Below are 19,371 nucleotides of genomic sequence, written 5' to 3' on the forward strand. Positions count from 1 at the left end.
TAGAGTTTAAAATTAATTTATTGAGATTGCAATTTCTTTCATTCTTTCATTCTCCGAGAATTATTATTTCAATGTTTCAAAATTAAAAGTTGAATTTTGAATTGAATTATTTCGAAACTGAAAATTAAAAATTGAATTATTTCGAAACTAAAAATTAAAAATTGAATTGAAAGATCTAAAATCATACGTGATATTTCAGATGATATTGATCGATGCGGTTTGCGAGGCAGAATACCACAGACCCGATAGAGGGGACACAATTGCCTCGTTTTTGACAAGACATACGCCGAATTTTCCAAGTTGGCTGAAAATTGTGTGCACGGTGCGAACACAATTGCAGGAATGCACGAAACAATTTCCGTACACGAGGATTTGTCTCGATAAAAATGTAAACGACCCCACTGGTATCAGCATCACGAAGGATCTCACCGATTACATCAACTATCGTCTATCTCAAAGTCCGGCTATTCAGACAAATGTTACGGCTTCCGTGAATGGCAAGGCAGAATCCTCCAATAGCGCAACTCAGACTCGCTTTATTTCTCATTTACTGAATCTCGCCAAGGGCTGTTTCTTATTCGTCAAATTGACTTTAGATCTCATCGAGAGCGGACATTTGGTCGCTAAATCTGCTAGTTATAAGGTTCGTATTACTTCCTTATCTGATTCGAGAAAATCACTGGATTTTTTACAATTAAGACTATACAGTGTGTCCGGAAATGAAATTAAGTAAAATTTGACAAATTCTAATAAAAAGACAAAATAAATAAAATTTAATACATTTTTAAAAAGGGAATTATTGTCATAAAATTATTTTAAAGAATTGAAAGAAATTCTTTATAAAATTCAATTTATGAATTAAAATTCAATAATTTTCAATTATCAATCCTAAAAATTATTAAAGAGTCTCCATTATTTCAAAAAAAATTCAAAAGAAATTCTTCAAAAGAATATTTAATTATAGTTAATACAATTTTAATAACATTTTATGAAAGAATTACCTAAATTCTAAATAATAAAATTCTTCGAAGGAATTCTATTATTATCAAATTTTTTGATAAAATACTTTGCAATAATTCGATGAGTTTCAATACATTCATTTTAAAATTGAAAATATTTAAAAAGAAAAATTATGAAAAATAAGATTATTAATATAGAGATTATTAATTTTTTTTGACAATTTCAGGTTTTACCAGTTTCTCTCGCTCAGATTTATCTTCTTCATTTCAATCTGAGATTCCCAACCGCAGCCTCGTTTGACAAAGTTCAGCCGCTTTTGGGAGTTTGCCTAGCTGCTTTGTATCCATTAACTCTTCCGGAAATTTATTACTCAGTGAATGCCCTGAATATGGATTCTTTCGTTTCCTGGGAGGACTTTATGCAGAGATTCAAGGTAAGCTAGAAAAATGATTTCAATTCCACTGTTGAACTTCTAATCCTTCTAATAATCAATTTTTAAAATATTTTTTGCTTCTTTCGTGAAAAGGATGAGTAAGTAAATATAATGAATTAAATGTGAATGTAAATTAAAAATGTAATTAAATTAATGACTGATGTAAAATAATTAGATTTATTCGACTATTGAATAAAATTTAAATAACATTTTTATTGTTTTCACAAATTATTAAAATTGAAAAATAAAAAATTGAATACAAATTTGAGTGGAGAATTATTCTATTGTTACAAATTATTAAAATTGAAAAATAAAAAATGGAATGGCAAATTATTTTATTGGTACAGAATTATTAGAATTCAAAATCTTTGCAGATGCTCTCCGGTTTTCTCGTGAAACGTTTAGACAATACCTACATGTTCTTCCATCCATCGTTCAGGGAGTGGTTAATGAGAAGGGACGAAGGCGAATCGACAAAATTCCTGTGCGATTTACGACTGGGACACACTGCAATTGCTTTTCGATTATCGAGACTCCAAGCTCCACTTGATGGAGAAAAAGCTTTAGAACTCGGTCATCATATTTTGAAAGCTCATGTCTACAGAGGAGTTACACCTTGCTGGCCTTCTAGAGATCTTCAGGTGGGAATCGTTTTCGTTTCTATCACATACCTTTTATTGAAATTACTAATTTTACTATTTTAATTACTATTAAATTACTATTGTCACGTTGTTTTTCTCGTTCGTAACAAACAAAAAATCGGAAAATTTTATCTTAACGTTCTTTATTTTTCCAGGCTTCCTGGTTGGCTTCCTCTTCCGAGTGCGTTTCATCGGCCCTTTGTACTTTGAGAAATATTTACAGTCCAAATGTAAAAGTATCAAGACTGCTTCTGCTGGCAGGAGCTTCACCAAACTTCATTACTGAGTATCTCGGAAATGCGCCGGCTCTCTGCATGTACGCTCACGAAGGTTCTGTGGAAATGGTTTCACTCTTATTGGAATTCGGCGCCGATGTTGAGTTGACCAACAGTCAGGGTTGCACGGCTCTTTCCCTCGCCTCTGCTCGGGGTCACTGTGATGTTGTCAGAAGGTATTTTTCCCATTCTGTCAAGAATAGAAATATTTCGATTGAACGTGATTAATATTTGTAATATTCCTAATTTGTATTTTTTTAGACTTGCCGCCGCGGGAGCTTCTCTTGGCCACGTCGACATGGCGGGCCAGTGTTCCTTGGTTCACGCTGCTAGACATGGACGCCTCTCCGTCGTCGGCTACCTCCTGGCCTGTGATTGGCACATTCCTAAAACGCAGAAGACTGAAACGAGAGTGCAGGAAGTTAGCAGGGAGGAGGCTGCTCAGCAGGCAGTTGTCGCTGCCGCGGCTCAGGGCCACGAGTCAATTGTCGAATATTTACTGGACATGGCGGAAGTGACAGTCGATGAGCCGGACACTCTGGTCGGCGAAACTTCCTTGACAGTGGCGGCTGCAAATGGATCGACGGCGACCGTTTCGGCTCTTCTCGCTCGGGGAGCCAGTCCGAAAGCCACCAATGCCAAAGGACTCAGTCCTCTCATGTTGGCGGCCAAAGAGGGTCACTGGGGAACCGCCGAAAGAATTCTTCAAGGTGAGACTATTTTTTACATTCTCATCACCGAATTGTCGTTTTTTGTCGATAAATTGTTATCGACAAAAAAATTGTCTTTTTCGAAAACGACAATTCGGTGTCTTTGGAGTAGGCAGAGGATTAATTATCTATTATCTAATTAATGTTTGAACTAAATTTGTCTTGTTTTTCTATTAAACTTGAATTTTTTTCAACAGCGACTCTGACGGCGAGCTGTGATCAAGTGGTGGACGAGTGTGTTCCGCTTTTGGCGCAGAAGGACGCTGCGGGTCGGAATTGCTTGATGATAGCTGCCGGCGAAGGTCATACGAATTTGATCGAACTGTTTTTGGACAAAGGATCGGTGATAGAAGCGACAGACAGGGAAGGACTCACGGCTCTCGCCTGGGCTTGTGTTCGAGGAAGATTGGCAGCTGTCCAGCATCTCATTGAACGTGGAGCCGAAGTAAATACGAGCGACAACACCGGAAGAACTCCTTTGGATTTGGCCGCATTTCAGGTAATTTACTTTTTCTTCCTATCGATTTCCATTCTTTTTCTCATCATTTTTGATTTTGTTAGTAATTTTAATTTTTATGAAAATTATAAGTTGTTATAGCTTCGAAGCGTCATCTCGAAGCTAGTTATTATAAGTTAATATAAAATTAAAGATTATAGTAAAATCAGTGAAATAAAAATTATATTTAAAAATTCCAGGGTAATCCAAAGCTGGTGCAGTTTTTGCTCGAGAAGGGCGCGGCGGTTGAGCATGTCGATATTCATGGGATGAGACCGCTTGATAGAGCGATAGGTTGCCGAAACGTGTTAGTGGTCCAGTGCTTCCTGCGAAGAGGGGCGAAATTAGGTCCGGCAACTTGGGCAATGGCTGCTGGGAAACCTGACGTTCTTCTTATTTTATTAAATAAACTTCTTGAAGATGGAAATGTTCTCTACAGAAAGGGAAGACTGAAGGAAGCTTCTCATCGGTACGCCTACGCTCTAAGAAAGTTTCCAGAACCTCCTGAACAGATTCACGATCATAAACTACAGGAGCACAGTCAACTGTTGCTTCATCTTCAAACCTTTGCCCAACTCAGGCTCAATTTTCTCCTCAATCTCAGTCGATGCAAACGTAAAATGAATGTAAGTTCTTCGTCTTCTTTTATTTTTCTCTTGCTCATAGAAATTAAACTTTAAAGGAAATTATCAAATTTAATCTGTGGGTTGTTTAAAAAAAAGTAATAAGTAAATTTATATTTTAAAAAATCTTTCGGTTAATTTTATTTTCTAAGAAAATCGTTTTTGAATTTACAGGAATTTGAAGAAGCTATAGAGTTGGCTGACGAAGCGTTGAAGATCAAACCATCGTCGTACGAAGCCTATTACGCGAGGGCCAAAGCCCGAATCGACGTTGACTTTCTGGACGAAGCTCTCTCCGATGCTCAAGAAGCTTTAAGCATAATTCCTCTACACAATCGAGAGGATAGAAGAGTATTGACGGCAATCAGAGACGATATAATCTCAAGACTCGAGGGATCTGGAATGGGGACCAGTAACGGATCCAGGTGTCGACTTCGTGCTTCCATCGACACTCTAACAGAACTGTAAATTTATTTTCTCTATAGATACCTATTTCGCAATTTATCCCTTAAGATCTAGATTTTAAGAAAATTAAATATCACTCTCGCTGACCAACTCACTGGTTTGAGGAATCAGCTTTTTGAAACGAAACGATTAAATCGCTTCTTCATCGAATATTTGTTCCTCCTCGGCGATTATTGAAAGCTTTTTTTTCCGATTTTAAATCGTTTTACACATTATTATTTATTGTGACTAAATTCGTGTATTATGTAGTAAATTTAGCTCACGCGTGCTTGAAGAAAAATTATTTAATTTTCATTTTCAGTATTTTTCGAAATTTTCGAAACTTTTTTAGAAATCTTATTTATTCTAAATTTAAGCGAAATTTATTTTTAAGACGAGAGAAACTCTTGCCATGATCGAATCGTCACGATTTTATAGATAAAAATATCTTCAATTGAAGACTATTCTTTAATTTGAGATTAAAATTTAATTAAGACGAAAATCATTGCTAATTATTAATTATTCAATTATTGATAATTGTTGTAATTAATTGCATATAATTTTTACATATTATTAATATGTAATTATTGTTAATAATATGTAATTATTGTTAATAAGTTAATAATTATTGAAATTATCAGTGTAAATAATTACTAAAGTAATTACAATAATTATTATAATTATAATTAATAATATTAGTGTTTAAAATGGTGATTATTATAATCACTAAATCGATTATTTTAATCGATTAAAACGATGTTATTTATATATGAAATGTTATTGACCGTTGGGCGTCAAATAAACGAATCATTTTTTATTCTGAAACTGGAATTTCTTTTAGGCTCTAATACACATTTATTTATTTATTTATAACAAATTCTATTTATACAAAGGAAACGTGAAATATTTTTTCTTCCTGTTTTAACGCCAGGAATAACGATGGATAAGTACACTTTATCGCTTTTTGGATTTTCTCACTAAAAATCTAATTAATTTGATTTTAGAAAAAAAATCGAGGTAGAGAAAATCCAGTGCTTGTGAGATTGTAAATTAGCAATCGCGATAATGTGACTGTGAGAAGGAAAATTCATCAAATCACTTTCAGTATTCCTTTTCTTGTTTCTTCTTGCTTCAAAATTTTTTCTTGCCGCTTCGAGATTTGTATAGATATAAAAAAAGGCTTATATAAAAGCTACTAGTTTTTTAAAATGGAATTTTTGAATTTAATTTTTTTTGTCTTTAGAATTATTATAGTAAAATTGGTAACTTGGTTATTGTTAATTACGTAATTATTTATGAATCTGATTGATTGTTAAGTGCAAAAAATGAAGTTTCTCGGGAAGCATTTTTTAAGAGCTCGAAGGTGAAACTTTCGATGGATGGAGGTCTCGTCTCTTCTCGGCCGAAGAAATTCTTTTTTTAAAAGCACTGATGGACAGTGCAACTTTGGTGCCAGCATTTTTTATTTTTTTTTTTTTTCAATGATTTCAAGAGGATTACTGGGCTTTGTGTGTGTCCTTGTTCTGATATCCCTGGACGTATCCAGAATTATCGGGAATATCCTTTCGGCCAGCAATTCCTTTTCCTTTGCCAGTTTCATCGAATCTCTGTTTATGTGATCCTGTATATTTACTTACGTCTGTTAATCTGTCAACTGTTGACGCAGCTTTGCCGGCCTAAAATTTTTATCTTGATTGAAAAAACGATTTTAAAAAATACTAGAAATAATCCAAAAAATAATTAATTAAAAAAATAAATTTTATTTTTGAATAAAATGGAAAATTCAAACACTAATCGCAGTGTAAGTAATTAAAATTAGATTGTAGATTAAAAATCTTGGAACTTACCCCACATACGTTAGATATACCAGGAGGTCCGCAATTTGCCATTTTATTTTTAATTTCAGCTAATTCGATTTTTTTAGCCTTGGCCAATTCGTCCAGGAAGGATTTATATTGTTCAACGTTTAATTTCATCGACCTTTTTTGGAAGGAATTTAAATTTGAAAATTTTGTTAGTATTCAATTGAATTAATTAGATATTAGAAAATAGAAAAAAGTTAACAAATTAATTAGAAATTAAATAAAATAGAATAGAAATTATTTAAAATTATTTATTAAAATACCTATTGAGTTTAAAATTGATTAAAATATTGAGTTTAAAATTGATTAAAATATTGAATTTAAAATTGATTAAAATGTTAAATGTAAAATTGATTGAAATATTGAAAAACTAATGATTTACTAACTTTTGTTTCTTGAAATAAATTCCAGTGTCTGTGGTGGTGATTTTTTTGCCATCGATTACTTTCGCTTGCTTCATCCATTTATCACTTTGACTGAGGGTGATATTTTTGCCATCACTTTTTGTGTCTCCGAATTTCGAAAAGGCCTTAAAACTCGAGAGAAACGTTCCACTTCCCGTGGCTGGACTTCCAGGTGTATTTTCCTCAATTTTCAAATTCGCCACATCATTCGTAACAGTAGTTGTACTATTCTCCTTCACCCCGTTATTATCCACTTTCTCACCTTCCATTTTTTATTCTGCAACAATTTTCTTCCTTCAGTTTGAAAAATAAAATTTGTTTAATTATTTTCTCGTGAGAGACTAACTTCTCTATTAAGTATTGACTTGTTTTACAAAAATTGACCTTTAGCATAAAAATTCGAATAGATAAATTTACACTCGATTTTTCCTTCAATTTTTCTAATATATTTTTTCTCCAATTTTTCCTAATATATTTTTTTTGGTAATTTCTTTTAAAATTTCTAGTTTTAATTTAATTAATTTATTATCTAATATTAATTTATACTTATAAATTATAAAATTTGTTCTAATTTAAAAAAGACAATTCTTGAAATTGGCGTTAATTTTAAATTAAAACATTTTTAATTACTTTTTTCTACTAGTACAAATTTTCTTCTTTTTTTTCTTTCGAACTTTAATGTTTCAAAGTTTTGTTGCTACTGAGGCGAAATATTATCATACAAATTCTGGTAGATAAGAACTTTTCAAGACAAGATAAGATTACAAATGCAACTTAGATTTAGTGTTTTAATTTCTTTTTATGAAAATTTAAATCGTCGCTAACTGATTAGAAGAAAATTGATTAATTAAGGGATAAGAATAGAAAATTCGATAACAAATTCCAAAGGAAAATTATTTTCTATTTTTTTATTTTTACAGAATATTCTGTAAAATTACTATTACCAAATTTTATTGCAATAAAAATACGAGTGGAAAATAACTAAAATAAGCGGTTTTTTTTAGAAAATTGGAATTTTTTTACGGCACAATTTTTGAGGATAGTGTAAAAGCACCTGCACAATTGCTACTAAAACATCGTAGAAAAATATTGCCTGTAGAGGGAAAAAATAAATGAGGTAATGTTATTTCATTTCTATAAATAGAGATCATTGTAAATGCATGTGTTAACAATCATTAACACTTCTCTTCGTGAGCAGAATTCAGAGATGGGTCAAAAGTCACAAATTTTTCAAGAAAAACGGCAAATAGGAAAATTTCCAGAATTTTTTCTTTTTCGATGATAAAATTTCTTTTTTCTCTACAAGACTATATTTTATATGCTTTTTTCGATTTTCTATATTTTTCATTGTTAGTATTTTTTTTCCTCTCTTGGAAACCAGTTTATAAAATATACAAAATTATCAGAAAATTAAGAGTCAATAACAATAGTTAGAGAAAACATTAAAAAGCGATTAAATACAATGCAAATAGAGGAAATAATGAAACGAATTTAATAAATAAAAAATTCTACGAAAGTCTACGAAATTATAAATGATTCATGCTCAATTTGTCTATTTAAAATACATTAACGAAGAAATTGGGTTAGTGTATCAGAAAATATTAGTCACCTGCGAAAATCGATCGCTTTGTTTTCGAGGTGCGGAGAGAAATTAACTTTTTCACTGTAATTAAAATTCCGCTTATAATTAAAATTCAAACGAATTTAATTATCTGACAATTTTCGCGCGGGGACTTGAATGACTTTTTACTTAAATTCAAAATTCACTTCCGTCAAAAATCAACCAAAATAGAATCGCTTATATTGAAACGAGAGGAAAAGCTGTCGAGGGAAATTCTGAATGTAGGACGACAACATACCAGTTGGGGGGTCAGAAACTGTGCGGATGCGTTGATTCAGGATGAATCTCCAAGCCTCAAAGCGCAAGTCTTCTATCGATTTTCACTCCAAAAGTTCACTCCCCATCCAACACCCCTTATTTTTTTTTTTTTTTTTTTGAAAACAGAAACCAGACTCCCTTTTGTGCTCTCGATTTCGAACGATTTTATTTATTCACAAACCCATTTCTCGAGACAAGAGAGAAAAAAAAATCCCCTTCTGACATTCAATGCGGAATTTATAATTAAGGACAAGTGCAGCACAAGGCGGGTATTTAATATGTAGATCAATAATTTCAATGTTTTTAAAGTATTTCTGAACGATTTATGAATTGCAACAGGTTGCGTGCGTGTGACAGAAATTGTCTCACTGTTTGCCTGACACGATGATATAAAAGATTAACAAGACGAGAAAATTACATACTTATTGAAAATACTTTTATTTTTTATGCTTCGACTTTTATTTTATCTCCTGATTTTGTTCTTTTCTTTAAAATCTCTTTTGAAAATTTCTTCTTTAGAATTTTTTTTAGATTTTTCTCATTTTGATTTAGTACTAGAGGGTACGAGAGTGAACAACATTAGACAAAAAAATTAAATTACAAAAGTTATTAATTTTTAAATTCTTTCTTTTGCAGTTAATTAAAATTTAATCGAGTTGACGTTCATAACTCAATTTGTTGTTCGTCAAATATTATACTTTGTCCTTAAGTTTGTACAAAGTCGTGTAAAATTGAAGAATTCTTAATTTTTGGGTCAAAGTCGGTTGGTGTTTAATGTTTGTTATTAAATGAAACCCTGAGTTTATTTTAATATTTTACAGCGATTTAACTAACGAGCAGCTGTAGGGTTTGAACGTTCATGATTGATTCAACTTTTATATACATACGTCAACAGTCTATAACATCGTATTTCTTTTTATATTTTATTTATGATTTAAAATAGTCAATTTCATTCAATATTTTCCCATCGTGTCTCAATCTACGTTTCATTCAATTCTCGATTCAATTTCAAAACAGAAAAAGTGTTTTTTGTATGAAATATTAAATTAAATTAAATATTTAATTGAAATTTTTCCCTCATTTAATTAATTCGTTTTTAAATTCAGAATTGAATTAAATTCACGAATTTATTAAAAATGGAGTGAAATATTTTCAAAAGAGTTTCTAGATTGTGATTTTTTTCTTGAAAGTAAGTCACAATAATTAATTTAATTGCGTGTGTATAAAAAAGTCTTTCGATCAATATAACAGTGTTTTCGCTACCTGTTGGTGTTTGAACTCGAAAGCTCGTCACCCTCTGATGTGCTTTCGGTAAAATATCCTCTCGATGGAAATAATCTTTGAAAATGTTCACTGTGTATAATTCTCTGAATTATTCCACAATAAATTTTGAAAATCGATGAAAAATTCACTTTACAACTGACGACATTTAGTTTTTTTTAATTAATTTTAGTATCCATTTCGGTTGAGTGTGTAATTATTTCTTTTTTTTATTCTGTCCGGCAAAATAACTGTGAACGAGACTGAAAGCTCCGCCTAGTAAAGCAACGATTCCAGCACTGCCACCTATTTTCATGAACGTACCTCTCACCCTCTCATTTCTATAAGCACCACCCACACAAGACGTCTTTAAAATAGATCTATTTAAGATATATACACACATAGCTCATAAAAGTTATCGCAACATTTCAGCTGTTCAAAACGCAAACATTTTATCACGAATAAGATAAGCTTTCTCTTTGAAACTTATTCAATTTTTCATATTTTTTTCCATTTGATCATTTTTGATAAAATTTGATCCCATTTGTTCGTTTTGATAAAATTTCATTATTGATCAATTTGATAGTATTTCATTTCATAATTTTTCTATTTTTCATATTTTTGTAAATTCTAAATCATTTTATATTAGTCTTACTTTCTTTTCTCCCTAAAAATAGAAATCGAAATTTTTCTCACTGTAAAAATATATTTATTTAATAACTCTGATATAAATCGAATTATTTTGTTAATAAAAATATTTATAATATTTATAATAATTATAATATACAGAAATTAATTTTCCTCTTTCCTAATAAAATTTTCGAAGACTTGTATAATTACTCTCGTTTAAATTACAATCACTCCAGATTCGTTCCAGCAATTCACTTTTGTTCACTTTAAAATATTTTCTACTTTTGCAAATTATCGAATTATTAATTCTTAGTTTTTTTGTAAATTTCATAAAAGTCTTTTATAAAAATATTTTTGAAAACCTGTTCAAAAATAGAATTTCAAAGATTTCGATTAGTCTATGAATACGTATGCAAATACGTATAAAAATGTGTTAAAAATACGTTTCTCCTCATCGAGCAGAGTTCTTGGCTTCTTTAAGAAGTTGACGTGAGATAATCAGTCTTTGAATTTGTGCAGTTCCTTCGTAAATTTGATAAATCTTAGCGTCTCGCATTAATTTTTCTACAGGATATTCGCTGTTAAATCCGGCCCCACCAAATATCTACGATTCAAAAGATAAATTACGCTATCAGTTTGGTAAAATTAAATTAAATTCTTACTGTAAAATACGATTCGTACTATAAAATACGACTCGTGCTATAAAATACAATTCGTTCTATAAAATACAATTTTTACTATAAAATACGAATTGACTAATTTTAAACTAATTAATTAGTCTAAAAAAATACAAATTTTCCATTTGATTGGACAGAAATTTATTTCTCTCACCTGTACAGCATCAGTGGCGCACTTGTTCGCAACGTCACCTGCATAACATTTTGCAATGCTGGCAAAAATCGTTGATCTTGGATCTTTATTGTCACTTGCCCAAGCAGACCTGTGCATGGCAAGTCTTGCTGTCTCGACTCCAATTGACATGTCAGCCAACATAAACGCAACGGCTTGGAAATCGAATATCGGTTGACCGAAAGCTTTGCGCTCCATTGCGTATTTTGTCGCCTCGTCGAGAGCTCGCTGAGCTAATCCCACCGCTCCGGCTGCTACCTACAAGTAATCAAATTTCAATCAAATAACATACAATTCAATTGGATAAAATAAAAATCAAATTTCAATAAAATAAAAATTAAATTTCAATATAATTCAATAAAATAAAAATACAATTTACACAAATACAAAAAAATACAAATAAATAAATAAATACAAATAAAAATACAAAAATATAATTTCAATAGAATAAAATTCAATTCAAGAAAATAAAAATCAAACTTTTACCGAAAACCAGAAAGATTAAAATAAAATGAATAAATATTTTTGTCCTACCTGCACGGAAAGTATGTCATTTCGGGCACTTAAGGCGGGCGCAAAGTAACACATTACGCCCGGGAGTGGGAGAAGCGGGCTGAAAAGTATTTTGCGCCCGCTTGTTAATTATTTGATTTTCTTCATTAAAATGCGACATTTTCGACTTTCTTTTTATGTTGACTATAAAACTGCAAACATTTTCAACTTGTTTTATTTTGTCTATAAAAATTTGCAATTTTTTTTTATTTTCTCTAAAAAAAATAATGAGATATTTGGTTTTGTTCCCATTTCGTTTATCAAAATTGTCAATTTTAAAAGTTCCTGTTTCAGTTTTGTTTAATTATTAATTACTACGTTCTAAATAAATACTATGTTTCCAGAATACATTGTTTTTTATTTCTATTTTAAAACTTCTATCATTAGAGACTTCATTCAATATAATGTTTATATAAAGCTTAATTTTTAACTACTATGAGAGTTTAATCGTGCGTGCCCTCAATGCCATACTTTCCATGCAGTTAGGACAAAAAATTATGTTCGCATCATGGGCGCAAAGGTGATTACGACTTTGGCGAAATTTCGGGACCTCGGGGACACTTTCGCTCCCTCGGCTTCGCCTCGGGCGCGAAATTGTGTCCCCTCGGTCCCTTCATTTCGCCATCGTCGCAATCACCTATTTTGCGCCCTTGTTACGAAAATAACTATTTCTAAACATTAAGAAGAAAAAGATTGAAATGGCGAAAAAAAAATAACTTACTGGAGGTCGGGTTAAATCAAAAGTCCCCATAGCGATTTTGAATCCGGCTCCTTCTCCAATAAGAACATTCTCTTCTGGAACGCGGACGTCCTCGAATGTTACCATACGTGTGTCTGAGGCCCTTTGACCCATATTAATTTCCTGCGAAAATTCGAGAAATTCTTTTAGAAAATCAAAAAATTGTGTTGAATTTTGTTTTTTGATCGAATTGACTTGCTTATAATTTTGTAAAATTTTCTAAAATTGTGATAAATATTCTAAATTTTGTAAAGTTTGCTGTAAATACCTTTCGTCCAGGTGTGACACCAGCGAATGCTCGTTCTACAATAAATCCTGTAAATGCTTTGCTAGCTGGCACTTTAGGATCAGGATTCGTTCTCGCCAGGACGAAGTACCTGTACAATAATTTTACATTATCTCCGCAACTGTTTAATATATTTTTTAAAATCTCGACTTTCAATTGATTTAATTATTATAATAAAGAAACCAAAAATTATAAATAGAATAAATAAATAAATACTAAAAAAATAAATAAATAGAATAAATAAAAATATGAGTAAATAAATAACAAAGAAGTGTGAATAAATTACCAGTCTGCTACTCCGCCGTTTGTGATCCACATTTTTGTGCCATTGAGAACCCATTCTTTGCCCTTTTTCTCCGCCTTTGTTTTAACACCTCCAACATCCGAACCCGCTTCAGGTTCCGTGACACAATAAGCCTGGTTTTTGAATTTAAGTATTTAAATTAAACACTTCACATTTTTTCCACGAATTTCCAATTAATATTGAAATATTTCACAAATTTCCAATTAATATTGGAATATTTGTAGAATATTAATTGAAAATTTGTGAAATATTCCAATATTAATTGGAAATTCGTGGAAAAAATAAAATAATTTTCAAAAAATTGACTTACAGCAACGAGAGGTTCTTCAATCAGTCTTCCTAAATATTTTTGTTGTTGCTCCTTGTTACCAAAATGAATTACCGGCGTTTGCTAAAGAAAAAATGAATTTTTGTCAGTTCTCGAAATGAATACTTATTTGAATTCCGAAAAAATAAATACTAAAAAAAGTATTTCTTTAAAGTGTAAATACTTCATCAACTTACACCGAGACCAGAACCTTCTATGGCGGTTTGAATTCCCGCACAGCCGTATGATAATTCTTCAGCTACAATGCAACCATCAAAGACACTGCTTTCCAGACCACCTGACAATTTACAAAAATAAAAGATTAATTTATTTGGAAATTATTTTAGAAAATGTAAGTAATTTTTAAAAATATGTTATTTTTACCGCAATGTTGAGGAATATGTCCATTCATTAATCCTAGTGACCATGCCTTTTTCACCAAGTCCCAAGGATATTCACCAGTTCGATCGTAATGAGAGGCTTTTGGAATTACTTCTTCCTTAACGAATTTCCTCGCCAATTCCTGCATTTCTTGTTGAGTCTCAGTAAATTCTGAAAAACAGAAATTTTACAATTATATTTTTTTATAATTAATACCAATTAATACTAGTTATATTATTAATACTAATTATATTATTAAAAATAATTATATTGTTAAGTCACTTAGATAGTATTCAATGTCCTGAATATTAAATTAAAAACCTTTGTTAAGATATGCATAATATTTAAATTCTATTGTAAATTTAACATATTTTATAAATCAAAAACCGGAAAAAAATAAACTTTTTCAACTTCTTTGTCTCCTATCACTTCATTATCTCTTTATCAATTCTGAATAAATGTACTTTGAGCTTATAATTATTTGTTGTCTCGTTTATTAAAAAATTCTGCAATTTTTTCTAATCATTTTTATAAAACTATTTCTATATCTATTTTACAAATCAAATCTATTTTTTCCGTCTATTGTATCAGAGAAAAGTAATTATCATCGTTGCAGGAATAATTAAGTGAATTAACTATTAAAAATAGAAAAAATGCAAAATATCTGTTTCTAATTTTCGAAAGTATAATATGAAATTAAAAACTTAAATTTAAGATGCTACAAATATAGAAAATTTATAGAAAGTGTTGAATATATTTTGAATTACAAATACAAATACATAGATTAATAAAAAAATAATTAATTTAATTCAACTTACGAAAATTAAATCCATTTGAAGAGGCGTTTGCTGAGAATAATCTAATAGAACGACGAGCGGAAATACTGAATACCTGCAAAAAATATTAAATTGTCAACAAAATAATTAATGAAAATTTTAACAATAAGGAAAAAGACAAAGAGAGCAACTTTAGAGATTTTAGATACTTTAGAGTAAATAAAAAAATTAGTACTCGTTAAACTTGTTTACAAATCCAGTAATCATGACGATGCATTTAATTTTCAATAAATTGATAGATTTTTTAATAAATATTATTTATTTTTAGTCTTTATTTAAAATACGAAAAGTAAATTTCTAACCTTTTGGAGCAACATGTTGAAATTAAGCCAAACTTTAAGGAAAATTAACAAAAGTAGACAAAATAGACGAAGAATAACTTATCCTCACTGCAGAAAAGTAAATGTCAACTAATTCTGACTGAACAAATTATAAAATGGTTTTATAAAACTTGGGGTTAAAGTACAACTCAAGTAAAAGTAGAAAACAATTTCAAGTGGGAGTCTCACACGTACACGTAAACACTAGTCTAACAGTAAATGACAGTAATCGATAAAACAGAATTGTCTACTCGGTCAGTAAAGTAGAATATTAATTGCAACCAATTTAAAATATCCGGTGTTTTTTAATTTTTATTCATATCATACTTTTCAAGTAAGGTGTAAATCATATTTTTGATTCATAAACAAATAAACAATGGACTGTATTCATAAGTGCATTGTTATAAATAAACAAATTCTTCAAAAATGTATTGACAGTTAGAAAATGAGACAATCGAACAGAATTTGTAATGGGTTAGAATGTTAGATGCATCTGTTTTATAATAATAAAAAAAAATATTTGACAGTCGAAAACAATAATAAAACCACAAGTGGGATTATGTGCAAAGTGTCTGTGTATGTGTGACATTTAAATTCGGTTGTTACTGCGATAACGTGTAATAAAAGTCAGAGACTTGTTTGCCCAAAATATTTGCTTGGAGCTTCAAGAGGCTGACAAGAGGTGTTTAAATATCTTACAGTTATTCAATTGTATAAAAAGTAAGCTAATAAATTGTGATAAAAATATTGTGACAGACAAATAACTTTCATACAAGAATCTCAACTTAACTTATCGCTCTACTTTTATAGGTTATACATTCGTCGCTCAATTTTCTATGAATGCATTTTTCTTATCCTATTTTTCACTATTTTCACTGCAAATTTTTTTAATACCTACATATACCTATATTTTATAAAAACTGTTTTTTTTTCATTTACAGGACACAATTCGGAAATTCGGAAAATGCTGAAAATACGAAATTTCACTGAAATCAGCTGTCAAAATGATAGAATGCAAAATTAGCGGTTAGTTATAAATTTACCAGAATAATGGTAAACGATTGTTTAGAGAAGTGATATCCAAGTTCTCAACATGGATATAAATGCAATTAATTCGGAAAAATGGGGATTCTATTAAAATAAATGAAATAAATCAAGTTTTTGCAAAATTGGAAAATTTGAAGTTAAAATGAATCTTGCGGTTCATCCGCTCACGGAAAATCCCACTGCAGCATGGGACGAAATATCTCAGAAGCAAAAAGTTATTAAAATTAATGCAAAAACTCCAAACACAGAGGCGCCGAATGACAAGGTTTTTGTCTTCGAATAATAGAATGTTGCAATTAAAATTCTTCCTAATTGGGAAAATTTTAAATTGAATATTTATGATCAATAAGATTTTCAGATTTTTTTCTAAATAAATAAACTATTTTTCAGCTAAGAGTCGTTTGTATGAGCGATACTCATTCACTGACTCCATTCATAAAATTCGACATTCCTGCGGGTGATATTTTCATTCACGCTGGTGATTTTACAAAATGCGGAAGTCTCGACGAAGTCATTGAATTCAACAAATGGATCGGTGAGAGAAATAATTAAAAAAAAATTATTATTTGGAAAATTAGGAAAAAGTCAGATTAATAATAGTTAAACTATTATAATTAGTTTAACTTTAATCGTCTATTTTTCCATTCGCAGGAAACTTGCCGCACAAGCATAAGCTAGTGATAGCCGGAAATCATGAATTGAGTTTCGACTCCACGTTCACTCATCCCTTTTCCACCCAAACTAGTGGAGATCGTCATAATCACACGGGAACGAGTATTTTAGACAATATACCTACCTTGGGAATGTCGAAAGATGTTTTGGCGGAAGCAATACAAACACGTAATGTTAAAGAACATTTGACAAATTGTACTTACATGGAGGATGAGGAAGTGATAATAGATGGAATTAAAATCTACGGATCTCCTTGGTAACTTTCTTTCGAATCTTCTTATTTGATATTCATTCTCCAAACTTCTGAATTGAGAATTCTTTTTTACTTTTTCTCTTCTCCTCTTTTCAATTTTGCTCAATTGATTCGACAGGCAACCGGAATTTTGCAAATGGGCATTCAATGTTCCTCGTGGTGAGCAGTGTCTTTCAAAATGGGAAATGATTCCATCGGATACGGATATTTTAGTAACTCATACACCGCCCGTTGGTCACGGTGATCTTTGTTGCAGTGGAGTACGAGCCGGATGTGTAGAATTATTGACCACAGTTCAAAATAGGGTGAAACCAAAATATCATGTCTTCGGCCACATTCACGAGGGTATCTGAAAAATTCAAGTTTAACGTTAATTCTTCATTTCAATTTCAATTCATCATTTTAATTTTAATTCATAATTTCAATTTCAATTCATCATTTGAATTTAAATCCATCATTTCGATTTAAATTCAACATTTAAATTTCAATCCATAATTTCGATTTAAATTCAACATTTAAATTTAAATCCATCATTTCGATTTAAATTTAAATTCAACATTTCATTACTTAAATAATAAATAATTTAATTATGCCTCAGCGATAAATACAAAAATTAAATTAATACTAGCACTATAAAGATTTTATTAAATTCCAGAAGAAATAATATTCAACTATTGAAAATTTTTGAATTTCAATATTGTTAAATTATTTAATTTCAATTTTACTATGGAATTAAATTAAACTTATTTTAATTTCATTTTTATTTTATTTTATTCAATATGATTTTATTTTTAGTTTATTTTATTCAATATAATTTTACTTTTAGTTTATTTTATTCAATATAATTTTATTTTTAGTTTATTCTGTTAAATAAAATTTGAAATTTCAATTTTTATTGAAATAATTTTAATTCAATTCATATTTCAGGATATGGAATATCGACGGATGGAAAAATAATATACATCAATGCCTCTACTTGTGATTTAAATTATTTACCCAGTAATCCACCGATTGTTTTCGACATAACATTACCATCAGGAACAAAGAAAACGTGAACACTGTCCTGAAGGTTTATTAGAATTAATTTTTAATCATTTTTTATAATTTTGATAGAATTTGGAAAAATGGCGATTTTTTTACTACTTACTTGATAAATTATCTTCTTAGGAAGTAATAATTAATTTAAAAAAAGAAATCATGACACGATAATAATTGATTGAATAATGTGATATTTTGAAAGCTTTAAATTGCAAATTTGGCTCAAACAGGGATGTCGAAAGGGATCAAATTTGTAAATATTGTATATTTTTATTTATTTATTTATTTACTATATTAGTGTTTAATTGAAATATTAATTTAATATCTAAAATTATTTAATGTGCGATATTATTTAATATGCAATATTTTGTATGCATTTTTTAATATGCAATATTTAGTATGCATTTTTTAATATGCAATATTTAATTGCAATTTTTAATATGCAATATTTAATTGCAATATTATTTAATAAGCAATTTTAAATAATAGTCAATATTAGTCGAATATTTCTAAACTCTGAGTCAATTAATATTATTTTGCTTTAAATAATTGTACTTAAGTGGAATTTAACGACTGATTCTGTAGACAAAGTTTTTAAAATTAATCTTCGAGACGGGTGGTCCATTTTAATTTCTCAAACATTGTTAAACTCCAAACGACCGTCTACCTGGAGAAGATAAGATAATAATAACCTTTTCTTTAAGATAATTATTATCCTTCCGAAGGTGAACGGCAATTATTTCGAGTCGTAAAACTATAATATAATTATAGTTGCACATTTTATTCGTATTGTAACTAATTTTACCCGATTTTACATAGAATGTAAAAAAGTAAATTATTTATCTATTTATTTGTAACGCACATTTATTTAAAAAAAAAATGATCCCAATAATTTAAAAAATCTTTTTTTTGGCAATTTTCAAACAGAACTGCACAAAGAATTTGTTTCTTTTATAGAATTTTACAACCATGGTGCCCATAGCTTTTATAATAAATAAGTAGTTAGGAAGAAAAAATTTTGCATTTTTAAAATATAAATTTAAGATTTTAAAATTTAATAACCAAATTTTTTTCAAACAAAATTTAATGACAGAAATTATGTAATAATACAATAAAGAAAACTGCTTTTTACACTTGAGGAAAAAATACATTATTTAAAAAATAAATTGT

General features: G+C 29.8%; 4 protein-coding genes across 19 annotated transcripts in view; 2 read left to right on the forward strand and 2 right to left on the reverse strand.

The window, feature by feature from the left end:
* The window catches only part of LOC122499278 (protein TANC2), a 56,839-nt gene extending 51,724 nt beyond the window's left edge, over window positions 1-5,115 (forward strand). For 4 of the 5 annotated variants that reach the window (XM_043607542.1, XM_043607540.1, XM_043607541.1 and 1 more), the window contains 8 exons: window positions 200-643; window positions 1,187-1,393; window positions 1,768-2,034; window positions 2,190-2,485; window positions 2,571-3,019; window positions 3,217-3,518; window positions 3,716-4,141; window positions 4,313-5,115. In XM_043607542.1, the coding sequence (XP_043463477.1) occupies window positions 200-643; window positions 1,187-1,393; window positions 1,768-2,034; window positions 2,190-2,485; window positions 2,571-3,019; window positions 3,217-3,518; window positions 3,716-4,141; window positions 4,313-4,606 (2,685 nt within the window). In that variant the 3' untranslated portion in view covers window positions 4,607-5,115. The remainder of the gene's footprint in view (window positions 1-199; window positions 644-1,186; window positions 1,394-1,767; window positions 2,035-2,189; window positions 2,486-2,570; window positions 3,020-3,216; window positions 3,519-3,715; window positions 4,142-4,312) is intronic. The other variant, XM_043607544.1, reaches the window with a different exon arrangement.
* Window positions 5,116-5,417: 302 nt separating this feature from the next.
* Window positions 5,418-10,125, reverse strand: LOC122499285 (tubulin polymerization-promoting protein homolog). Of its 11 annotated transcripts, none has more exons than XM_043607551.1 (4): window positions 9,991-10,125; window positions 6,831-7,125; window positions 6,430-6,562; window positions 5,418-6,258 (listed from the first exon to the last, which is right to left on the reverse strand). In XM_043607551.1, exons 2-4 carry the CDS (start codon window positions 7,115-7,117, stop codon window positions 6,079-6,081), a joined length of 600 nt encoding a protein of 199 aa, XP_043463486.1. In that variant the 5' UTR covers window positions 7,118-7,125; window positions 9,991-10,125; the 3' UTR covers window positions 5,418-6,078. The 11 variants fall into 11 exon arrangements, with proteins under 11 accessions (XP_043463486.1, XP_043463494.1, XP_043463489.1 ...); XM_043607559.1 differs by having other exon boundaries at window positions 6,831-7,142; window positions 9,991-10,121; XM_043607554.1 differs by lacking the exon at window positions 9,991-10,125 and adding an exon at window positions 8,708-9,850.
* Window positions 9,991-15,340, reverse strand: LOC122499283 (probable medium-chain specific acyl-CoA dehydrogenase, mitochondrial). Its single transcript, XM_043607547.1, has 10 exons — window positions 15,174-15,340; window positions 14,854-14,926; window positions 14,039-14,206; window positions 13,852-13,952; window positions 13,658-13,738; window positions 13,330-13,460; window positions 13,026-13,134; window positions 12,740-12,880; window positions 11,449-11,724; window positions 9,991-11,221 (listed from the first exon to the last, which is right to left on the reverse strand). Exons 1-10 carry the CDS (start codon window positions 15,186-15,188, stop codon window positions 11,069-11,071), a joined length of 1,248 nt encoding a protein of 415 aa, XP_043463482.1. The 5' UTR covers window positions 15,189-15,340; the 3' UTR covers window positions 9,991-11,068.
* A 138-nt stretch (window positions 15,341-15,478) lies between these two features.
* Window positions 15,479-19,129, forward strand: LOC122499284 (metallophosphoesterase MPPED2). Of its 2 annotated transcripts, none has more exons than XM_043607549.1 (6): window positions 15,479-15,911; window positions 16,133-16,503; window positions 16,629-16,773; window positions 16,890-17,166; window positions 17,282-17,508; window positions 18,091-19,129. In XM_043607549.1, exons 2-6 carry the CDS (start codon window positions 16,381-16,383, stop codon window positions 18,216-18,218), a joined length of 900 nt encoding a protein of 299 aa, XP_043463484.1. In that variant the 5' UTR covers window positions 15,479-15,911; window positions 16,133-16,380; the 3' UTR covers window positions 18,219-19,129. The 2 variants fall into 2 exon arrangements, with proteins under 2 accessions (XP_043463484.1, XP_043463485.1); XM_043607550.1 differs by having other exon boundaries at window positions 15,479-15,873.
* Window positions 19,130-19,371: the final 242 nt, after the last annotated feature.

Source organism: Leptopilina heterotoma, unplaced genomic scaffold (assembly GCF_015476425.1).
Source record: "Leptopilina heterotoma isolate Lh14 unplaced genomic scaffold, ASM1547642v1 Lhet_166, whole genome shotgun sequence".
Lineage (NCBI taxonomy): Eukaryota > Metazoa > Arthropoda > Insecta > Hymenoptera > Figitidae > Leptopilina > Leptopilina heterotoma.

What these genes read in the sequence shown, in the direction of transcription:
- LOC122499285 (XM_043607551.1), bottom strand. Translation starts at nt 7,117, where the DNA reads ATGGAAGGTGAGAAAGTGGATAATAACGGGGTGAAGGAGAATAGTACA. An exon ending in ATTTATTTCAAGAAACAAAA is followed by an intron (nt 6,563 to 6,830) that starts GTTAGTAAATCA and finishes CTTCCAAAAAAG; the next exon opens with GTCGATGAAATTAAACGTTG. An exon ending in GTATATCTAACGTATGTGGG is followed by an intron (nt 6,259 to 6,429) that starts GTAAGTTCCAAG and finishes TAAAAATTTTAG; the next exon opens with GCCGGCAAAGCTGCGTCAAC.
- LOC122499283 (XM_043607547.1), bottom strand. An exon ending in GTGTCACACCTGGACGAAAG is followed by an intron (nt 12,881 to 13,025) that starts GTATTTACAGCA and finishes GAATTTTCGCAG; the next exon opens with GAAATTAATATGGGTCAAAG. An exon ending in GCGCCACTGATGCTGTACAG is followed by an intron (nt 11,222 to 11,448) that starts GTGAGAGAAATA and finishes TTTGAATCGTAG; the next exon opens with ATATTTGGTGGGGCCGGATT.
- LOC122499284 (XM_043607549.1), top strand. Translation starts at nt 16,381, where the DNA reads ATGAATCTTGCGGTTCATCCGCTCACGGAAAATCCCACTGCAGCATGG. An exon ending in TGAATTCAACAAATGGATCG is followed by an intron (nt 16,774 to 16,889) that starts GTGAGAGAAATA and finishes TTCCATTCGCAG; the next exon opens with GAAACTTGCCGCACAAGCAT. An exon ending in CTTCGGCCACATTCACGAGG is followed by an intron (nt 17,509 to 18,090) that starts GTATCTGAAAAA and finishes TTCATATTTCAG; the next exon opens with GATATGGAATATCGACGGAT.